At 39.3% G+C, this 23,096-nt stretch overlaps 1 protein-coding gene and 1 long non-coding RNA gene across 12 annotated transcripts in view; one reads left to right on the top strand and one right to left on the bottom strand.

Annotated features, from left to right (window-relative positions):
- WNK1 (WNK lysine deficient protein kinase 1) overlaps positions 1-23,096 on the top strand; it is a 104,585-nt gene that overhangs the window by 15,946 nt on the left and 65,543 nt on the right. For all 11 annotated transcript variants that reach the window (XM_062616615.1, XM_062616616.1, XM_062616618.1 and 8 more), the window contains exon 2: positions 20,682-20,854. In XM_062616615.1, coding sequence (XP_062472599.1) covers positions 20,682-20,854 — 173 coding nt within the window. The remainder of the gene's footprint in view (positions 1-20,681; positions 20,855-23,096) is intronic.
- On the bottom strand, positions 13,494-22,074 carry LOC134162632 (uncharacterized). Its single transcript, XR_009964382.1, has 2 exons — positions 20,586-22,074; positions 13,494-15,797 (listed from the first exon to the last, which is right to left on the bottom strand). It is a non-coding gene; the product is annotated as an uncharacterized LOC134162632 (long non-coding RNA).

Raw genomic sequence — 23,096 nt, forward strand, 5'->3', positions numbered from 1 at the left:
GGAGGTGCTCCAGTCCCCTGATCATCCTCGTGGCCCTTCTCTGGACTTGTTCCAACAGTTCCATGTCCTTTTTATGTTGAGGACACCGGAACTGCACACAATACTCCAAGTGAGGTCTCACAAGAGCAGAGTAGAGGGGCAGGATCACCTCCTTTGACCTGCTGGACATGCTCCTTTTGATGCAGCCCAGGATAGGGTTGGCTTTCTGGGCTGCAAGCGCACACTGAAGCCGGCTCATGTTCATTTTCTCATCAACCAACACCCCCAAGTCCTTCTCCACAGGGCTGCTCTGAATCTCTTCTCTGCCCAACCTGTAGCTGTGCCTGGGATTGCTCCAACCCAGGTGTCGGACCTTGCACTTGGCATGGTTAAACCTCATGAGGTTGGCATCAGCCCACCTCACAAGTGTGTCAAGGTCCCTCTGGATGGCATTCCTTCCCTCCAGCATATCAACCGAACCACACAGCTTGGTGTCATTGGCAAACTTGCTGAGGGCACACTCAATCCCTCTGTCCATGTCAGCGACAAAGATGTTGAACAAGACGGGTCCCAACACCGATCCCTGAGGGACACCACTCCTTACTGGTCTCCAGCCGGACACTGAGCCATTGACCACAACTCTTTGCATGCAGCCATCCAGCCAGTTCTATATCCACCGAGTGGTCCATCCATCAAATTGATGTTTCTCCAGTTTAGAGACAAGAATGTCGTGTGAGACAGTGTCAAATGCATTGCACAAGTCCAGGTAGATGACATCAACTGCTCTACCCCTGTCCATCCGTTCTGTAGCCCCATCATAGAAGGCCACCAGATTGGTCAGGCAGGATTTCCCCTTAGTGAAGCCATGCTGGCTGTCACCAAGCACCTTGTTTTTCATGTGCCTTAGCATGCCTTCCAGGAGAATCTGCTCCAAGATTTTGCCAGGCACAGAGGTGAGACTGACTGGTCTGTAATTCCCTGGGTCATCCGTTTTCCCCTTCTTGAAAATGGGGCTTATATTTCCCTTTTTCCAGTCATTGGGAACTTCACCTGACTGCCATGATTTTGCACATATGATAGCGAGTGGCTTAGCAACTTCGTTTGCCAGCTCCTTCAGGACCCATGGATGGATTTCATCAGGTCCCATGACTTGTGTATGTTTAGGTTTTTAAGATGGTCTTGAACCAGATCCTCTCCTACAGTGGGTGCAAGGTCTTCATTCTCACAGTTGCTGTGTCTGCCTTCCAGGGCTTGGCTGGTGTGGTCCGAGCCTTTGCCTGTGAAGACTGAGGCAAAGAAGTCATTCAGAACCTCAGCCTTCTCCAAATCCTGTGTAGCTAGTTCTCCCAGTAGCTTCAGGAGGGGGCCTTCATTGTCCCTAGTCTGTTTTTTATTTGCTGCGTACCTATAGAATCCCTTCCTGTTATCTTTAATATCCCTAGCCAAGTTTAATTGTAATCCTTAGTCTGTGTTTCAGTACATATTCGTAGCAAAAAAAGCTGAGATACCTGATGTGATCCTAGCTAGCAGTGAATCAAGTGTAATCAGTTTAGTCATAAATCTACTTGATGCTGATAATGAAGGGGGTTAACTTGACTTTGCAGGTTGCAGAGGCTTTTTGCTGCCATCCATATACAAATAATCCTTGATTTATTTGGATAATATTGAGAAGAGAGGGGTGGAAGTCTGCCAGTGGCCATTGGCTGTTTGGTTGCAAAATGCAATGTGTTGCATGGGCTGCTGAGCATAATGTGAAATAAAGTGCCATAAAAAAAACCTTGAGTGCCAAGTCCATGATGAAAAAACACTTAAGTGGAAGAATGGGCATGGTCATTAACTTAAAATAGCTTTTCTGCAGAAAGCTAATGTAAACCAAGATTGTAGTTCTTAACTAGTGAACACAGTCCTGTGCATAGGACTGAAACAGAAATAAAATGAAAATTTGGAATAATTACAGATGTGCTAAAACAAACCCCAAACCAACCAAAACTGGTAAATGCTCCAGCCCTGGTAGTGTTCAAGGCCAGGTTGGACAAGGTGTAGTGGAAGGTGTGTCCCTGCCCATGGCAGGGGAGTTGGAACTAGATGACTTGTAAGGTCCTTTTCAACCCAAACCATTCTATGATTCTATGAAAACAAATGGGGAAATTGGCTATGTTTTAGTCAAAGGACCTGCTTTGCAGCCTGACACCCCGCCCCCCCACCATGTTCCCCCAACCCAAAACATAACCCCAAAATACTGCATTGTCTGGTTGAGTTGCTTTGTCTGCATAGGTGCCATAGATTTCACTTTCGCTTCCAGGTATTTCATTTTTTTCTGGCTTGTGGAATAGAATGTCTTGCAGTCAGTGTGAAAGAGGTGATTTGCAGCTCTAGAGGTTTGGGAAGTCTAATGGGAGTTAGGGAGGCTGAAGTTGTTCTGGAGTCCTTTAATGAGTTTTTTGTAGCCTTTGAATTGCTCGTGTCCTTTAATGAAAATTCCTGTTGTGTTTGAATCCATGTGGTTGGTCTGGATGTCAGGAACTGAGAGCATGCTTTTCACTGATATATCAGTGTTTTTTATGGACATGTATTTTGAAAAGCCTACGACTTCCTTGCTTCAGAATCATGATGGACTTCAGTTCTCCCTCTTCTCTGGCTTTCTGTAAGTTGTCTGGAATAGGTCATATTCAGGTAAATCGTTTTTTAGCCACGTATCTCTTGCTTTGGTGTCAAAGGAAGTCTTTCATCTGGAACTTCATCTGAATGGATGTTTAGTAGTTTAGTGTCAGGTTTACGATTTGATGGTCTGGGAGTCATCAGTGTGTGCTCTTGGAAAGAGCAGGTATTGCTATTGGAAACAGCAGGTATAGCTGTTAGCTTTGCTGTCTTTTGCTGGTTTTAAGCAGCCTGTTACACATGGTAGGATAATGAAGTATCTCAAGCTTTGAAAGATGTCTTCTGTCCAGCAGGGATCAAGGGTTGTGGTGCTATGAACTTTATCACATCTTGGGACACATCAGAGATAAGAGGGGTCAGCTGTCTTACTGGGGAAACTGAGCTGCAGTAATTTGCCTTTTTATCACTTTGGTTTCACTTTTTGGTAAGCATCTGTGCCTGTTGTGCTATTTGGTTTTTAATTCTTCTTGAATGGTGGAAGCGCAGAGGCTATTTTGTATTTAGCCGCATGCCCACATGCCCATTACCCTGGAGTTTCTAATAGGACTGTGACTGGTGATGGTGTAACTTCGAGATCATATGTTGATTTTTATTTGTTCGTTCTCCTGTTCCTGTCAAAATACTTGCCAGGATTTTTTCTTTATCGTGATTCCTGCTGTAGCGTCTGTGGAAAAAATGTTTAATTGGATGACGAGTCTTGGTTTCATCCGTCTTGTATCTTGCCTTCTAATTCAATATCTGACTAGCACTAATGATATTGTATAAGCTAACTATAGGGACCCAGGTGGTTATTCAATGACAAGTATGCCATATTCCCTGAAAGAAGTGGTGCAGAAGAAACTGGCACTGCAGCTGCTTTCCACAGTTGTTACTGATGTGAGGCAATATTAGGTTATTTTGCCTTCTAGATTGTGGATGTTGAGTATGTTTTCTCTTTCACCCTGAGCGTCAAAGAGATGATGTGTGTTGGCTAGTCTCCTGTCTTGCTCTTTCCTCTTACCTTCTTCTAAGAACTACCCTGCTGGATTACTTGTGGATCTAGTTTGGATACTGCAGCTGTGGTGCTTTGGATAGAAAACACCTTCTGGAGCTGCTAAACAGTAGTTCAAAGCTTCATGTGTTATGTTTGGAGTGTTGCACTTTAGCAAACACAACCTGTAGAGTATTAGTAGTTTTCTGATTTTATTCAGAAAAGGATTGGCAAATGGAGTAATAGTTGCTGTTAGCTCTCTTCAGTACTGTCCTAAAAGCATTAGAGGAGTATGCTCTTGTGCTGAGTAACTGAAAATCTAAGCATTATGGTAGCAGAGAGTTGAAGTTGCAAAAGAAAAGTCATTTTGGAGAGTTCTTTGCCTAAAGCAACATGAAGGGACATCTTTCTTGCTTTTGCAGCCTCTCTGGGCATTGCTGGCAAAAATCCTACCACAACAATTCAGTATTTGAATGCTCAGTGCAAGACAATGGTGACAATGTGCAAGATATCGGTGAGAATTCCTAAAATGATGGTTAAAATTATTAAGCTGTACGTAACTGAATTCCTTTACATTTCCCCCCATCAGTTGGCATAATGTTCAAGTTGAAGCCTATTTTGCTTCTTCCAAAAGTATGAAATTCACATATTTGTCTTCTGTATTCATGACGGGCTGGATTTCTTCAGTAGAACTGTTGACCTTAATCTAGGGGACAGCCTGTATCTTGTTCCAAATGAGCTCTATCCTCGCTAGTCACTGGAAATACTCTTCATATAAATTTCATCTAATGCCATGAAACCTTTTGGTTTTAACTTGGATGGTAGTGAAATGAGTCTGAGAGCCCAGAACTGATAAATCAGGCGTATATATTATTGCAGTACTCTTGAGTTAGTGCAATATGGGTGATTAATGTGCTTAATATCACTGTCGGTTAGGCATTTTCTCCTTTTGGCAATGTGAACACAGTTCACTCATCCAGTTAAGAAGCTGCTTACTGAACTTGGTTACTGCGCTTCTTTAACTGCAGAGTCAAGCAGATTGAGAGGTCAGTTTTATAGCATAAGTATGTAACTTTCTTGAAGTCTGTATCTGTAATGGCTTGTAATTTTGCAAGCTGTCTTCTGAAGAATCTTGTTGGTAACGCTCTGTAGTTACATAGTGGTCATCTACTTTTATATTCTTTGCAAGGACACTTGAGGCTAATGCAAGACTTACTTTTTTGATTCCTGTCAGAGGATCCTGCTTTCACTTGCCCAGCTGGTGTGTACCTTAACCACCTGGGCTACAAGCTTTTAACTCAAGTGTCTGTCTTGAGCTTAATTGTTTAAGAAGCTTCAGCAAAGATAGTACATATCCTTCAGAGAAAAGTGCTTGCTTTGTTGTATCCATCAGTGCCTTCAGCTTTTACATTTCAGAGTTGTGAAGCAGGGGCGTAAAAACAGTGTTAAGACAGGTGGGTTGTCTTTGAGGAGGTATTCTGAAGTAAACAGTTTTCACATAATAAAGCTTTAAAATAAGTGATATTTTCTAGACTAGGCTTACTTGGAAACTGTATCTTTTTAAAACTCCAAAGACTTGATCCACGTTCTAGCCTGTCAGTAGTCCCTTCTTAGCACCCATATGATGCCATATGAAGCAGTTTGTTCAACTTACAATGCATATTGGCTTCATGCTTTAAAAATGTATAATTACTTTTTGTACAGCATGTGCAAGTCAGTCCCTCAAGATGGGAAATGCAAGACAGAAAGAAAGCTGTACAATATAATTCAGTTCCCTTATTTGTGTTGCAGCTGTTTAAGCTGATAAAGTTTAATATCCTCAGAAATTACTTGCTTCATCAGGACATAAGTGTCTCTGGAGGAATAGGAGATGAATTTTTCAAGTGTAGAATCTTCTGTGGAACATCAGGCTTTACTTTTGCAGATGCAGCAGCCTTTGCAGCTATTAACCCCCAGTGTTCAGATGATTGAGAACTACCTTTTGTACTGGTATGCTGTAGTTAGTCTGATGCAAACATCTATGATAATATATTGATTGAATGGTCTTAGTTACAGTAAATTCGGATCTTGCAAAGTGACTTTATTATTTTAAAAGCAAATGCCTTTGTCAAAATCTGTCTTTCCATTAGCCTTAAAGGAAAAAAAAGATATGAATGGAATGGAATATATATATAATTACTAGATTTGGCAATTATCCTTTTCTCTTGAGTGTATTTTAACATACAGGAGTTTGTATGTTTACAGTTGGGCTGTAAAAGTTTAAATAACTTTTGGGTTTTTCACATCAAACTGGACTCTTGATGTTAAGGCTTTAAGTGAAATAGGAAACAAGGGCCACTGGCAGACCAAACACTTGATGTACAGACTGCAGAGTTAGAGAAATGTTTTGTTGTTGTTTTTGTTTTTTTTTTCTTAATCATAGTAGTCATGATTAGGGGGTAGGAAAGAGGGAGGGAAGGGGAAATAAAGTCCAAAGAAATGTATGTAAATGAAACAAGTGCAAAAAATCTTAACAGTCTAAACATCGCTATAATCAGAGTAGTAGTTGACTTTCTAGTTTTGTTCTAGTGTTTAGTATCTAGTACACTGTATGGGAGCTCCTCTCTAATTAGCTAAGAGTCTGTTCTGTGCTATGTCTAATGTTGTTTGCCCTTCCTGGGAAGCAGAAATTTGGAAGTGCTTTGTAAGGAAGGGCTGGTTGGCAGGATCTTACCAACAGCAAAAAGTAGTTATCCCTTGGATTATGTGGAAATTGTTCCCTCCATTTATTAAAATGAAACTCTGGGTACTTGCAGCTATAGTTTCCCTGTGGTCTTAAGATTTAACCATGTTCTTACAGCACCATCTCCTTCCACTGTCTTCAGAAACAACATGAATATTGAAGGGCATCCTACTTCTATAAAGTTGGTCTCTGCTGGTAGATTTCTCATGAAGTCCTTATTTAGATGCAAGCATACTGAAGTCAGAGATAAGAAGAGTCCATAGTGGCACAAATTTCAGTTTCCACCTTACAGCTTTACATGTGTGACTAATTCTGAAATGGAATAATTTGGACTGAGTCAGCAATTTAGTATGCTGAAAGTGGTCATGTTATCTTAATTTGGCTTGCACTGAGTGTAGTTGCTCTACGAATGTAGACCCAAAAGGATGGGTTATGTGAACCTTCAACAGAAAGTGACTATCTGAAAAAGCATACTTTGAAGTAGGGAGTTACAAGAAAGTTTCTGTGAGATCCAAAATGTGTTGGAAACATAGAAGAGATTAAAATAGCATCAAAAAACTAGTAGCCTCTGTAGCCAAAGTGCTCAGGGCAACAGCAAGCCGGGGGAACTGCAATTCTTTGTTTGCAATGCAGTCTGGATTTTATTACTTGCAAAGTGAAATCACAAGGGGGAATGTCTGTTTCTGATGGACAGATATGTTGTAACTCATTCTGAAGAAGCTTGTTCATAAATTTTTCATCTTGCTAGCAGCTTTAAAGATAGGACTGTAACTCTGGGACTGTGATTCATCTGTCCAGCTCCTTCTTACTGGACAGCATGTTGGTATGCCCTCTTTCACAATTGCAGGCTGTTAAGTATCGACGGTGGTACAGTCAATAATAAATTCTGAGTTTTAAAACTTTCTACTGTGTACTTTAATATTATTACTTTAATATTATTGCTAGCTACTGAAGCCTGTTTCCAATATTTCTGGTGTGCTTGGTCCTCATTTTCAGTAAACGATTAGAAAATGAGGAGTTGCTAAGGTACTTATCTTTCCTTTCTGTCCCTTTTGTAATAATTCAGTTTTGTGGCCCAAACTAAGAAACTTGAAGTTCTAAGTACAGAACCCTGTGGTGGCAACGAGAAAGCTGTCTTAAGAATTTGATTGTATTTTGAGGATTTAAAGCTATCTAATGACACTTCCAGCTTTTGATTTCCTAGCAGAAGAGGTCTTGGAATTGGATTCCCGAGAGACTATTTCACACATCTGACTGTTGAAATTACTGAGAGCTTTACTTGGATCATAGTGATTCTCTGGAAAAACTATTATACATCGTAGTGGTTGGGTCTTAAGGAGAAAAGAATACAAAGCTACCTGAAACTCTTCAGAAAAAATTGATGAGGTTATCATGAGTATCTCTAGATACTAAGCATTAAAACATTAGAATTTTGATTGGCACTTGGATTGTTTCTGACCTAATTGAAGAAAATGTGGGTGGCAACAGAGGATGGGTAAGGGACTAGTTCTCAGGTGCTTCCAGACCGCTGCTCATATATACTTTGTCCTGCTTCTGCATGCATCCTGTTGCTTGGTAGCTGGACAGAAGGCTCTTATTCTGAAAATGCGTGTGGCTGCTCTACTAGGTATCTGTCCAGCGATCCATCTGGCCAGTGTTTCTGCCTGTGAAAAAAGGGTCTTGTGTAGCCTCAATTGTCTCAAGAGTGGGGAAAGATAATTCTTGATTGACCTTTCTAGCAAGAGGAAGCCTGTGTACTTGTTGAAGTAGTAACTAGCAGATTTGAGACTAAAACCAGATCTGAATGTTTGTTATCTTTATGATAACTGTCTTTAGCTTAATTACATTGTTCTACTGAGAGACTGCTTGGGATTTTGTGGTAGGGCAAGGAATTCAGTTTAAACAGAAACATGAAATGTCTCAAATCTAGTTACCCACTCTTATCTCCCCACAGAAATGTAGTTACTGCCATTGAAGCAAGGGATGCAGTACCAGAACTTGCGCAGCTTTTCTGGTAAACTGTTTTAATTTGAATTCCAGCTGCCATGGCTTCTTGTGTACACAGATTTGCTGGACGTGCAAGAGTGTGTTTCAAATGGAGCCCTGGTGCTAGAAATGTTTTCAGGTAACTTCCTGGGTAAGGAAACTTCTTCAGTGTTAAACGTAACTAATAAATTTTCTATATGATGCACAGAGCATCAGATATTTCGCTGTATGGGATGACTATTTGCATCTTGCCTTTTTTTTTTTTTGATGCACTTTAGGTCACAGCTAAAATTAATTTTGAACTGCAAGTAAAGGTCTTCAGTGTGACAAAGTAGGAGGTAAATTGAAAACAAGGAAGTGTGCTTACAAATTGTCATGACCCATTTAAGGTAGGCCCTCTGGACCATGACATCTTCAGTTATTACAGTTTGTCTTCAAGAAATTCCTTCAGTGTTCTGTTCAAACAAGTAAAGTGGCATCAGACCAAGGACAGACAGTATGTGACTAAAGCACACTGTAGTGAGGAACAGATTTTTTTGATAAGCTTGTATCAGTTTGAATAGCTGATTCTTAGATACGTTGTGGTGAGTATCTGACATTTTCTAGGTCACGGTTGGTCTTCTGGCAGTGCAGGATAATCCCACTAGTGTTCTTCAGAGAAAAAAACCTTTTTGTTAAATACAGAATAGCCTTGCCAATGGCAGTACTACCATATGTAGTTCCCAAATTCCACAAAAAAAAAGATCCTGAATATTCATCTTAAGCTTCCTCTAGCATTTTTCCCTGTCAGCTTTGAATCACCTTCAAGATTACCCTCTTCATCTTCATTGTGTTACAACACTGGATTTTAGTTGTCAAAGGATGTTGAAGACTTTTCTTGCAGGACAAACTAATGCTTAAGTGTGGGTGTGGGTTTCTGTGGTTTGTTCCCCACCCTTTTATTTTTTCTTGCTACAACTTCTATGAAGAGAGTCCTTTTATGTCTGAGGTGTTCATATTTTTACCTGTACAGCAAACCACTTGCTGTTTTTAGGTGTTGTATCTTTTGTTGCTTTAGGTAATAGGAGCAAACTGGTCTCTCAATCTGCATTTCAGTTACACTGACTCCCTATGCTCTGTTTCCTTGCTCTGTAAAAGATAATGTGCGTATTCCTAAATTTACGTATTAGTGGTGCCTTTGATATTGTCTGAGATATTTGACTGTGAGTAGCGTTTCTACATCTTACATGGTATTTGTCAAGGAATATGTACATGATGCATTGTAAACATAAGTGTCTCTGATGTCTATGGTATCATTGTGAAAGTCTGCAATAAACATACTAGTGGTGCAAGAATGATTTCATAAGACAACCTATGAGGTAAGCATAGAAAAATTATTACTGCTTCCCTTTATGAGAAGCCTGAGATGAAGATGGTCATTCTGGTAGGTTGTAGGAAGACGGCATTATTGATCAAGTGAGTCTTAAAAATACCCAAGTGCTCCTCCAGTGTGTTTTAGGACTCTCATGTTTGGAAATGCTCCTACTAATACTAGTATTTATGCAAGGTATTACTGAGACTTCATCTAAAATGCAAATTTTGGTCCCCCCATAAAACTCGTAGTTTCTGGAACTCTGTAGTCTTTCCAAACAGGAGATCCCTTTTTTGTTTTGTGTTTCTTGCAAAAAATGGGCAGAACACCTGGTAATGATTTGAGGAGTTTATGTTTAATCCCTGAAGGATCTCTGAATGAGAAATCTGTCTCTGAATAAGATATGGTTGGCTTGGAGTTCTCTAGTGATTACTGTAAGGATTTTCTGTTGGCTGCCGGTAGTTGGCCTACACTTCATATGTCATCCTGTCATAACTGATAGTAATCCACAATTCTGTAAATTAAATGAAGTACTTTCTTTTGGATGTATTTGCAGAGAAAGAAGCAAAGCTGGGAAGAGTAACTGCATACACAATGTATGTTCCAATTTTGTGTGTAAACTTGAAGCTAGCATGCACTATAGGCTGGTGTGAGCTCATTTTACAACTGGAAGAGTGCAGAGGGCAGCCTTGCAGGGACTGCTGCTTAAATAATAGCATAGACCATTCAAGATTATTGCCTCTAGGCTTTATGCTGGTATTTTTGCAAGGAAACTTGTGAGAGGCACAGGAACATTACTAATCCTTGTGTATCTTCTACTTTGATTGATATTAGTGAATCTTTGTAGTCATCTTGACCCTTCTGCATGGATTTCCAGCCAGCACATCAATGCAACTTCGCATCAAAGGGTTAATTCTTACCCTTTGCTAATAGCTTTGTGACGTATATAGGATGAAGTATTGTAGCATGGTTTTGATTCTCTAAACTGATATGCCTTTATCAGAGTCTGTTAAGGGTTCACCCTGTTCTGGACATGTAGCTTTTCATAAAAGGACTCTTACAGTCATGCAGAAGTATGCGAAATAAAAAGAGCCGCAGTTGGTCTTTTGATGCAATGAGTCAATAAATCTGTAAGGTAACCAGAATAGATCATGGAGGAGGCTTTTTCCTGCAATACTGTCATCTGCTGAACAGAGAATTGGATTTTCATAGTAAAATTAAACTGAGGTGATTGGTTGTACCTTTGCTCTCAATGACAAAGCAATCAATTCAGTGCAAAATGAGAGTTGACATGAGCTTCAAAACTTTTAATGAGGCATCTGAGCCAAGTGACAAGATGGTCCAACTGGTTAATAGCTCATCATGAATTCAGTTCAGCTAACACTTCAATTCTTTAATAAGCTGTATGTAATAAGCATAAGCCTTTTTGTGAACTGGTATCAGATAGCAAACATATACATTTATCTTCCATGGATCAAATAGCAATTTTAAAGTGAAAATAAGTAGATGAGCTCTCTGTTCTAATGCTGATTATTTTTGTATAGCCCACCAGTTTGATTACTGTCCCTTACGTTCAACCTCTCAGAATAAATAAATTGAATAAAACTTTTAGCCATCTTCTTTTCCAGACTGCGTCAGGAAACACAGATGCTGCCTAGAGCAACCCTAGAATAGAAATGACTGAAGCCTAAACAGTTGCTTGCCATTCTTAGTTCAGATTCCTGAGGACCTGAGAGATTCCAGAAGAGATCATGTCTAAACTATAGATTTCATATCTACTGTTTAAAATTTTTCTTTTATTGGTTGTGTGGAAAGCAAAGGAAAATCTATAATTGATTTGATAAAGTATGTATGTAGTTCTTAATTTACTCTGAAGCTGCTATGAAGTTTTCATGGCAGTATTCTGATGAATGCAAGTTTCTCAAAGGAAATTGTGAGATTAGGCAGTGTACTGATTAGTCTTGGTCATTGTTTTCTGCAGAAGCAGATGAATTTGGTTTATTTCTGCAGTTTGGCCAACTTTGTGGACGAATGTTTGTGCTGCTGTGAGACAGTAGGGAGAGTAATATAGACTTGTATCAGTGTGTGTGTTCACACACAACACAGCTCTGGAAAACAAGCTGGTAATCTGGTAGAGATTTATAGGTGGTACAATTTGACTTATGTTTAATTTTCCTCAGGAAAGTGAGGTGTTTTACTGCCAGGTACATCATATTCATGCTGCTCACAGCTTTAATGGTAATCTTCACTGACTGAATTCTTCAGAAGCCTGCCAGCCAGGCTTCTGGCTGGCATAGCCCTTTTGGACTTGTATAGTTTCTCTTCTCTGTCATTATCTCCTTAGGAGGAACTTGAGGTACAGCTGACTGCCCAGTCTCTAAGCAACATGTTTGCATCTATCTGTCTCTGGTGAGCATGGAACATGTGCCTTCCATCTAGAATTGCGCATGGTTTTGAAGCCCACTGGTGTAGCAGTGCTACATCAAAGTACAAATTTTTTGTCATTGCTGAATGTAAGAAATTCCCACACTGCTCTTGTAACAAAAAATCAACTTTGTTACTGGGAGTCCTACTTTAAAATGTCTTGTTCCTTATGTAAAGACCAAGTATACTGATCTACTGTTGTCCTGCAGAGAAGCAGAAATGGTTTGTGTTGCACATTCTATTTGCGAGCTTCTTACACTTCTGATCCCGCTTCTGCCATTCGTTCCATGTGAGGAAGTGAGGCAGAATGACTTTGTATCTCACCAAGTTAGTGAGTTTAACAGTGTTCCTAACCTCCCCCCACCCTTTGTGTTGTTGTTTTTTTTTTTTTTAAAGCATGTTTGGTTTTGCATGTTGTAGTTATTCCTTGCTGCCTGCTTCCTACTGCAATAACAGTATTAGCTGTGTCTACTACTGAATGTTCTTGTGAATTATGGGATCCTGGAAACTTGAAGATTTGGCCAACTTTTTCTCTAGCTGAAGACCTAGGAGGACCATGTGATTGTGACTAGGTACAGGTCATTAGTGTTTAATGATGCTAGAACTTGGTGCAAGCAAGCACAGACTTCAGTTCTGATGACCTTTCTGTTATCAGGAGACTTGCTGAGGGTGCGTCTTCAAGCATAGGTTAAGTCTATAACATTGCTGCCACCAGGTGTCTTAGATGCTGCTACTACTATTGCTGGCAGAGGTGCTGCTGCTTATGTAAAAGTCTGAAGCAACCATACTAGAGAGGTGTAATTACTGGTGGTGTTCTCCCCCTTCTCCTGTGGTGATGAATCATAGCTTCATCCAAACTGACAAACAGTGGCAGGATAAAATGGGGAGTGATGCTGGTATCTCTGTCACATGCATAGGCTTTAGTTGCAGATACTCCCTCTTCAGTGTTAACACAAACTTGTATTTCTTATTTTCTGAAGTTTACTCAAGTATTGATTCTTTCAGGATATATGTAATTGACTTCTCCAGACTAAACCCTGACTGATGAAGGCTTCTGTCTATTCTTCTGTCTAATCATTAAGAGTTTCATTTCTTTGTTCCTCTTCTTCCTGCCATCAGTTTACCCAAGTATCATCTCTGCAAGATGTAATTTGTTTCCTTAATTCTAATCTTTGGGCAGCAGCAATAAGCTTGCATGCATTTGATCACGTGAGGTGCTGCCATCAAGGCCAGGTTGGACAAGGCTTTGAGCAACCTGGTCTAGTGGAAGGTGTCCCTGCCCTTGGCAGGGGGGTTGGGACTAGATGGTCTTCAAGGTGCCTTCCAGCCCAAGCCGTGCTATGATTTATGGTTCACTGTATCACTTACCCTGTATCTATGGTAAGAGAAAGGACAAGAAACAATTTAAATTCTTGATGTATTTTTAGTGAACTAACTGCATCTTCTGGTAAATTTTGTGCGGTGCTACTGTTGTTGTGTATTGAAATGCCAGAAATTAAAATAGAGGATGTACACCAGGAAACAGTATAACTAATGTGAATAATCCTTCAGCCTTTCATTTAGGTTGACTACTTGTGTACTTTACTGAAAATTAAAGCGTTTTTAATAGCTTGTGTAAGAGGAAGCCTACAAAAGAATCTTCCCCCTGAATTAGGAACTTTAAAAAGTGTAATACACAACTGTTTTAAGCCTAATCTTTTCTATTGTGTTAGATGTGTATATTATACTTGAGTGTTCTCATTCTTAAGGTTGTTTTTGTACTCCACAAAGGCTGTTTGTAGCTTATATAAAATTGATTCTTGTTGTGGAGACTTGCCAAGCAGCAGTGTAAAATTTTACTTTCAGTAAGTAAGCGTTAACTTGGCATTGCACTTTATTCCACTAGCCATCCTCAGGAACATTGTCTTCCATTTTTAATCTATGAGGAGAAAAGGGGCTGAAAAGTTTTGGGCCCCTCACTGCATGGAAGACATTGAATTGCTGGAGCACGTCCAAAGAAGAGCAACGAAGCTGGTGAAGGGTCTATAGCTCAACTCTTACAAGGAGTGGCTGGGAAAAGTGGGGTTGTGTAGCCTACATGCTTACTTCTGGAACAACAGCTGTTCAGCTCCATTTAATCATTTTTTTGCGTTCAGTGCCATGTAGAAAGGTATACTGGTGGAGGCGTCTGTGTAGATCCTTGATCAGTTTCAATTTCTGTGGCTGTACAGGGATGTGTTTTGAACAGTCACTTCCCCTTCACTTCCTTTTTTCTCTCTGCTAGTCTTTGACACTGGAAAGTCTGAAGAGGTTTGTGTTGATGCAGAAGTAGATGTGGGTCTTACTGAGTCTTCCATTTCTAGGTACTAACTATGTAACGTTGGATGATTTTTAAGCTCTGTGGATTCTTTGTTGGTATTTTGTTAATGTAGCTCAATGGTCACTGTGCTCTTTTTTTTCTCTAAACTGCTAAATTTTTTCAGGATGAGAACACTGCAGCCCACAAAGCCTCAGTTCCATTAACAGTGCTGAATATCAGAGTGCAGTCTTGCTAGCTTCTCCTCTGATGACCCCTCATTAACCTTGCCTAAAAGGCTTGCAAAGCCTTTCTCATATGCTGCAGAAATGAACACAGAAGAACATTTGTCTGTTCTGTATGCTACTTCTTCCTCTGAATAACAGGCTGGGAGCAGCAGTGTCTTCCTCTCAAATTTTCAGACATTTGAAAAGCTTGATGAAATGCTGCTTACTGTAACCTCAGCACAGATAATTTACCATGGTTGTGATTCAGACTGTTTATAATTCAACAGCACTTTGAAGTCTCATGGCTGTATGCTTTCTGATTGCATCGCCTGAAGACAGTTCATTGGTACTAATTTTTCTATTGTGATTTCTAGTGCATCTCTTTGGATAAAAGCTACATAGTGTTGCTCTACTGTAGTTTAAAAAAATCAAACCAACAACCCGCTAACTAACTGTCCCTGTAACATTAGCTATGTAGAATTTCTGAATCTAGCTGTAGGATATGCAGAAAGCTAGTAAAACCTGTCTGTAGTATGTAAAGTGTCCAGTCTTTCTTAGTTTCCACTTTATTATCTTCCTAATAGTGTGGAAGAGGAAACAGCTCCCTAAGTTGAATAGCAGCTCATGCCTTTTTTTTCTTTAAATATCCAGTTTAAAGTTGACCTCTATCACCTGTGAGTCTGCCTATTCGTAGAAGTTGGAGACTATAGGCAGATTTGAGTCAGGTTTGTTACGTTGTGCATAAGGGTTCTCTGCCACTTTGTCTATGTTAATTGTGCTTGATATCATGAAACAGAAAATAACGTTTGAGGATATATAGCAGTTAGAAGATCTAGTTCCTTCCATGTAGAGTGTTCCTTTTGTTACCCACTTGCTTGGCATCCTGTAGCACGTATTTGAGAATGAAATGCAGTGTGTCTTTTCTGTGTAACTGTCCATTTAATGCCTGTTGAATTGTCCTAGAATTTAGCTCAGACCACTTGGTGTCAGTAAAAATGGATAGCAGAGGTAAGAGACTTGGCTGAGCTTGGTCTGAATGAAGAGCAGACTTGAGTGGCTAGAGCAGAGTCTGATGCCTTGCTAACATGGCTCTCCTGCTGTTTCTGGTGTCTGAGTTAGGCTCTGCAACCACTTGTGGTATTGTGATGTGCTTTGCAGATGCAGGATTTCTTGTCACAATGTTAATAGGACAGGACTCTGAAGCACTATAGAAAGTTAAACAAATGAGACATTACTTGATAGACTTAACAGCTATGTGAGTAACCAAGCTGAAATTTAAGATTAATTTAGGTGCCAGAAATGTATTTTCTTTCCTCATTAAGGGCGCTGAATAGACATTAAGCCTTGGCTGAAAGAACTTGCCAAAGGAATATAGGCATTTTTTGCTGATGAGCTTTGTTTTTTTGTGGCTTGATACAATAACTAATCTTAGGGGCGAGGAGTGGTTTTGAGTCGGGATTCTTCTTGCATTTATGCAAGGCACCTATGTATAGGGATAGAAAGAGAATAATAATAGTTCTGTGTGTAAGTTAAGTATAGTAGTGAAAAAGTAATGACCGTGGTCATGAATGACCAAGATCCCTGTTTTACTTTGTGTAATGTAAACACCTTTGATAGCTCTTTCCTGACCAAAAAAAACAATCGGAGGGGAAATGCACGGATAAATTGAAACAGCCAAGAAAAGCTTATTGAATTGTTCTGAGCTGAACAATTGCTTCACTTGCTGCCTGTCTCCATTCAGACCCCTGGCACTGCAGAACAGCGAATCACGTGCTGGGAAGCCTTGCTGTTTGTCCTGGCTTGTCAAAACAATTTAATGTAGGTGGAAAGGAATGAATGAAATGAACGGAGTGGGCTTGATGCATCTGTTTCGGTTTGTTCGAAGGGCAGCCCAGTGATTAGGATGTGACACTTGAGTCCTCCAGGGAAGCTCTCAGTTCAGGAACACCAATGCTGGCCATTTTATAGGATAGTTAAATCCATTTTAGGAAGCAAGCTCTCCTACAGTTTGACAGCTTTGTATATTTTTAAATATTTGGGCTATATCTGCTCAGCTTGTGGTAACTGAGGTACAAGAATGTGATTTGCTAACTTCCAGAATTAGGACTTCATCTTGTCTGCCTAAAGTTGCTTCACTATGGTAAAATAAAGCCTGGGGGAGGAGAGAGGGTGTCCATTTTTTGATTTTATTAGTAGGAGTTCCAAGACAAATTGATCTTTGAAGGATAGGATATCAAGCCATATATTATTAACTGTTCTTAAAGTGGTGGTTTCTTTATAAAATTGTTCAAGTTTGCCAGGCTTATGGAAAAGCATCTTAGATGTCTATTTTGTTCAGTTTGTTGTTTAATTTTTAAAATAAAAATAAAAGGAAACATTAAATTTATTTAACCAGTCTTGTACTTTGTGATACAGGAATGTTAAGTTGTGAAATTTCCATTTTTGCTTCCAGATGAAACCAACAAATAACATGCTGAAATGAACCATCTGCATACCTATTTAGACTGTGAGTTACAGGAAGAAGGCTGCAGGGGATAGATCTGTTTGATTAATTCTTGAGATAATCAAATGGAGAATTATTTGGAATGATGTCATAAACTTTTTGCTACCTCTTTAGAGGTGGAAATAGAGTTGAGGGTCTTGCATTCCTGCAGGCTCCTGCTTGAAGGCCCCACTGGAATCTGAGTATTGCCCCAGGTAGCTGCCTTGTTGGGAGGACACAGCTGGGCTTTTGATTCTCTTGGAGTGCACACTTAAAACTGAAGATTGTGAAACCTGTCCCCTTCCCAAATTCTTGGAAAATGCTCTTCTAAATTCTCATTAAGTGTGATGGCTGTTCTCTGTCTGCCACAGCTCTGCGATACAGCAATTTCATGTGATTCCAAGATGTTTTCATTCCTCTGCCTTTCCTCAAGTATTCATACCTCATGTGGCTGGTAGCACCATTTCTCAGACTCCCAAATTACATATAGTGCTTTATTTCCTTGCTTATCTCAGTACTTGCTTAGATTGCACCTTTGTGCAAGAAAGAGCATAAAGCTGTCACATTTTGCCCATGCTAAAAGCTCAGAAGGTGCCAAAATGTAGTACTTGGGATGGGCTTTGATGTAGTCCATCTCTATGCAGTCTGGCAGATCTTGCTGTCTGGTATGTTTTAAGGTTCTAGTGCACAGAATATTCAGGTTTTGAAAGTGTACTTGTAGTTTTTAAATGGCATGTTAGCCTAACAGGTTGCATTACAGGGTAGTTTGTATGAGGATAACCAGTCATTGTGTATACAGATAATTTTGTTGGTATAACGGTATGTGAGATCTGATATTTTCCTGAACGCTAGGGTTATGTGTTTTTAAAGCATGTTCATCCTTTTCTGTTACCTAGCATTGTGCACCTTTAGGGAAAGAATATAAAAAAACCCCACCCTCTTACAGATGAGTGTATGGGTTGTGTATCCAAGGAAATGAGGGTAGTTAAAGGTAGTATGTGCTGCTAGTCTTATGAAACAAGTGGCCTCTCTGCCTTTTCCTTACAGTTCTGTTTAACTTTTCCCGCTACAGTTTGCTGCTGCAGTATGCCGCTGAAGGGTGTGATGTTTCCTTAGTTGCAAAAATGTAGCTGTCTTCCATAGGTGAAATTTGTTAGCCCATGTTTGTGTCCAAGCTTGTCCCAGATCATTAGGGCACTGTGACTTTCAAAGAAGTGTTGAATTACTCAGTGTGTTGTCACTGTCTTAGTGTTTTGTTTTTGTTTTCTCTAATGCCAGTGCTGAAGTGTTGAGTGTCTGTTTTAAACCTCACTGATATGTGTGCAGGAACAGGATGTGGCCAGAAAGGGAAATGAGTCAAAATATGCTTGCCTGTTAAGAGTCTGCTCATTGATAAGAGTGATTAGCACTTGTTAGATTCTATTTGGGGTTAGTAGTACAATGGTAGGGAAAATGATGTAAGACCCTTAAGAGAGATTATGTTTGCATAGATTAGGATGATAACTTAATGTCAGGTATAGTCTAAAACAGGTTAGTAGTGTTTGTGGTAGATAACTTATTAGAATGCATGAAATAAAGGAAATTTAATCCAAATATGTATCTAAAATGTAGGTTTTGGACAAAAATGAGTGCAGCTGTTCATATTAAATGGCTAAATTTAAAGGTGATATAAAAGTAATTGCTGGAGCCATGTTTTTATAATAACCATATATAACTAGTTTTAATATGTGGATTATGTGGATCAGGTGCAGAGGCTGAGAAGACTGCTTTATTTTACTGTAAGAATAGTTACATTACTGTGATTTTTGCATTGCTTGAAGCATGGAGTGTTTCTAAGAAGCACGTGTGTATGCTCTGTTGACTGATGTGCCTGTTGCAGCTCACTGCTTTTCTGTATCACAGCTGCTTGTAGGAGTCAAGATGAGCTGCTTTTGAACAGAAGTTGTGCTGCCCTATTTATTGTAATGAAAGGAAAGCTATTAGTGCAAATGGAAGCATTATTTCTGTATTGAAAAAACTCAAACCAGCAGCTAGGCAGACATGATACTCAAATGTTTGTGTAGTGTTTCTGCAAACATGTTATCTCAAAATTTGTTTGTGCGAGTATGTTTATGAAGGAGTGAGAAGAGTGCTAATTTCTGCAGAGTGAAACAGTTGCAGGATTGAGTGCTTTTGATGTCTAGAGACTAAACTTGCGAGACTGAAGAATTTAGCATCTTCCTAAGAACTGTGAAAGTGTGTGTGTGGCTGACGTTCATAGGCACTGGTAAGGTAGTGATTCCTGAGATTGTTTCAACTCTGTTCTCAAACTTTCACATGGAAGGCTTTTACACTTGAAAATTGGAGCTTCATCTGGAAATGAAGTTTGTCCATATGGAAAGATACTCTGTGAACCTCTGAGAAAAAGTTAATGATCTAAGTGAGTATAGGATGGTTTAGGTATTGGCTGAATGGTATAGGGAAAACACATTACCGGCAAACTAAGGAAGAGAAATTACTGCCTGGAGGATAGTAGCAGGTTGTGAGCAGTATAAGTAAACCCTGCATGGTTTTACTACCTCCTTTAAGTGAAAAGGAAATATGAAATCAAGTTACTTAGGAATATTATTCAGATTTGACAAAGAGGTCACTGGTTATTCCTAAATAACTGTTAGGAGCAATGAATCTAAAATTGTGGGCTTTAATTATATCCTGAAATGTTGCGTGTTTGGGCGTTTTTGTTTTAGTTTTTAAAACAAACTGCATATAGATCCAATTTATGTCAGTCTGTCAATCTGACTGGTGTGGCCAGTGCATTGGCAAGCTGAGAAAAGTGAATGGCATGAGGAGACTGTTTTTTCTTGAGATGTGCAGCTTAGTCTGGTAATAGCTGCTCAGAGTCCTGATGCTATGTGGTAGCTAGTTGTTGGGAGATAATAAAACAATATTGTCTAGGAATGCTTTTTCATGGTCTGTCTCTGGCCAAAAGATTGCTTTCTGTCTCTAGTGTGAGTTATGGTTATGTTTTCCTTGATGCTAGATTACAGGAAACTTGCTCAATCATGAGGTTGTGCTTTTAATCAGAGAAAATCCAACTTAATCGCTTGTTCTTCTGCAGTTATAAGTTCATAGTATGTGTTAGAGACGTTTTATGCTCTACCCCCTATATGGAAGGTTAATCCCATCTGTTACCAGTGGTCTGGATATTATACACATAGGAATGACCAAACGTTATTATGTACAACATGAGAGAGATGCTTTAAATAGTCCAGTTTTGTCTATTGTGGATCACTTGAATATTTGAAGACATTATGTCCTCCTTCCACATCAACTCAGGCAATGACTAGATTTATTAGAGTAGGGGAAGAGGAAACAGGGAGAGGGGATAATCCTCAGACTTGCAATTCTTACCTCTGAGAGCACTCAAGATTGTAAGGAAAAATATGACAAAGACTATAATAGAATGTCTTCTAAATGAGTGTATTTCAGGGCAATTGCAAACCAAATGGTATTTAAGATTGCCAGTTCTTACTTGTTCATTGACTGTACCCAACTGTTGTTCAAGTTGCTGCTTCTCTGAGTAAGAAATAAAGCAAAGCTTTCTGATACACCTTTTCTTTTTCATTAGGATCGGAAGCTGTCCAAATCAGAGCGTCAAAGATTTAAAGAAGAAGCTGGGATGCTGAAAGGGCTTCAGCATCCCAATATTGTTAGGTTCTATGATTCCTGGGAGTCTACAGTGAAAGGAAAAAAGTGTATCGTTCTTGTGACGGAACTCATGACATCTGGAACATTGAAAACGTAAGTAAATTAAGGAATGTCAAAGCATATGAGAATCATTAGCACAAAATCAGAGCACTAAAAATAGATCACATTTCAGAATAGGTAAGAAGAGAGCCCTCTTGCTGAGGGCTAACCTCCTGTAGGGAAATTCTGGTTTAAAAGGAGTCTTGCTAGCTGTGCAGAGTTCAGTAGAACATCCTTTAAATTAGCAAGCTTGTCACATTCTTCCTTGTGATGTCCTAGTAAACACATGCAGAAAACTTTTAGGTTTTAAGGGTTCAGGAAGACAGTGCTCTATTTTCACTTCTCACAACTTTTCATTTTCTGCTCCAGCTGCTTTCCATTAGCATGAGATGATTTGTAACGTTCAAAGCCTGAATTAATTCACCTCTTTTGAGAGATTTTGGATGTTACTACAGTACAAATAATATGTAAAAGAAAACAACACCAACAAACCACTGCCTGTTTGTTTAGCTGAAATTTCATGAAATAGTACAAAAAAAAAAAAATCTGAAAGTATGCCAATGCTTGGAATTTCAACCTGGAAACTAGCTAAGTGAAACTAGTTGTCTCTAAGCCAGAGTTGAAGGCAGACACCGGCAAATCGAGCTGCTGCGAGGGCCCTCTAGTGGTATGTGGAGCCTGCGGGGGTTATACTTGCATTCCATTTTCGCCTTGCACTGTAGAAACTTGTAGGGCTATGAGTGTGTTCACCAGCATCCAGTCACCATTAATCTACGGGAAATAAAACTGCCGGCATCTGAAATTCAGGGATTGTGAGTCGTTGTCTTAATTCAGTGCCCATTTAAGTCTTGGAGAGGAATTCAAATTCTAAATGTGTAAGCAGGCTGTAGGAGCTGGAAACAACTTGCAATCTATTTGGCTAAAATAGTATGTGAATGTCTTGTGTTTTTTATGATGCTTATTGATAGCCTCAAATGGACATACTTAAAGAAGACAAAAATGGTACTTTGGGAGTCTGGCCTGTAATTACAGGGAAGTGTTTGCCTTTTGAAATAGCGCTGGAAGTTGCCGTTGAAGATACTGCAACTTTTTATTTTAGCTGCATGTTCAGGGAAGGCTTTTCTGAGGTTGGCTAAAGTATTTCAGATAGAATGTATCTCTTTATGTGCTGTTTCCAGAGCCAGTAATAACATAAAGGCTTTACAGCTATGTACAGATGCCTTTATTTAAAGTTACCTAATTTTATGCTAGAATATATACTGTTAGACTTAACCTTTTTTTTCCCCCTCCCTTTTTTACTCCTTCCCTTCCCCCCCCCGCCCCGATCTTAATATCTGGATCTTGTTATGTGGTGGCATAAGCAAGATGACAAGGTAATAATAGACAGTTATATGCAGGGTGTTGGTAGGAAGAAATACCTCAGATTTGTTGTCTGTAAGATTATTTTATACTCTAAAGGATGGAAGTTTATCCAGAAATAACTCATAAGATCTTTAATAGAACATCTTTTAAACTGTAAACTTCTGGGTGGGTTTTTTTCCCCACTATTTCATAGTTTGGGTTATAATTGTGATTTAGTTTATTCTTGTCCACGTGACTTGAGTCTTGACAGGTAAACTATATTGGAAAATTCTGATATGCCAAATTTAGTATCATTAAGTATTTCATGTATTTGTGTCATATTCCTACATTTACACTGCACACTTGTGTTTGTTCATATTTGGCTGAGTATTGCTTCCATTTCTCTCTTTTTGTATGTTTACATTACTTACATTTAATGCAAGCGATGCCTTTCTTGTTTTGAGACTTGGGATGCAGACATTGTTGCCACTTGATGTAAAAAGGTAAACAGAAGAAGTGTGATGATATCTGAAAGAAAATTTTCCTCATGCATTTTCATATTTGTACACATTTAGATATATATACACACACATAATGTTAAAATATTGACTCAATCTTTTCAAATGCTGTCTGCACAAACTTCTAATTTTGCACAAAGAGAAGTCCCTGATTTTCTGCATACCAGTGCAAAAGTACTGCAACTCAATTGTTGTAAAGAATTAAACTGCCATTGTTATGCTATCATGGAATTAAAATCTTGGAAAACCAAAATGGAGTTGCCTATTTTAAGTTTTAATTATACTGTTAATGAAAGCAGCAATTTTCTATCTGACCTAGGTCTCAGGCACTAGTTCTGTCCAAGGCTGTTATAGTATGGGTCCTGATCCACTTTAAATGAATGTGTCAGCTGTCTAGTAGGACACATATCTTCATAACTACTTCTACTAACTTAGCA

This window comes from Pezoporus occidentalis, unplaced genomic scaffold, assembly GCF_034315485.1.
Source record: "Pezoporus occidentalis ecotype Australia unplaced genomic scaffold, CSIRO_AGI_Poc_V1 ctg19, whole genome shotgun sequence".
Lineage (NCBI taxonomy): Eukaryota > Metazoa > Chordata > Aves > Psittaciformes > Psittacidae > Pezoporus > Pezoporus occidentalis.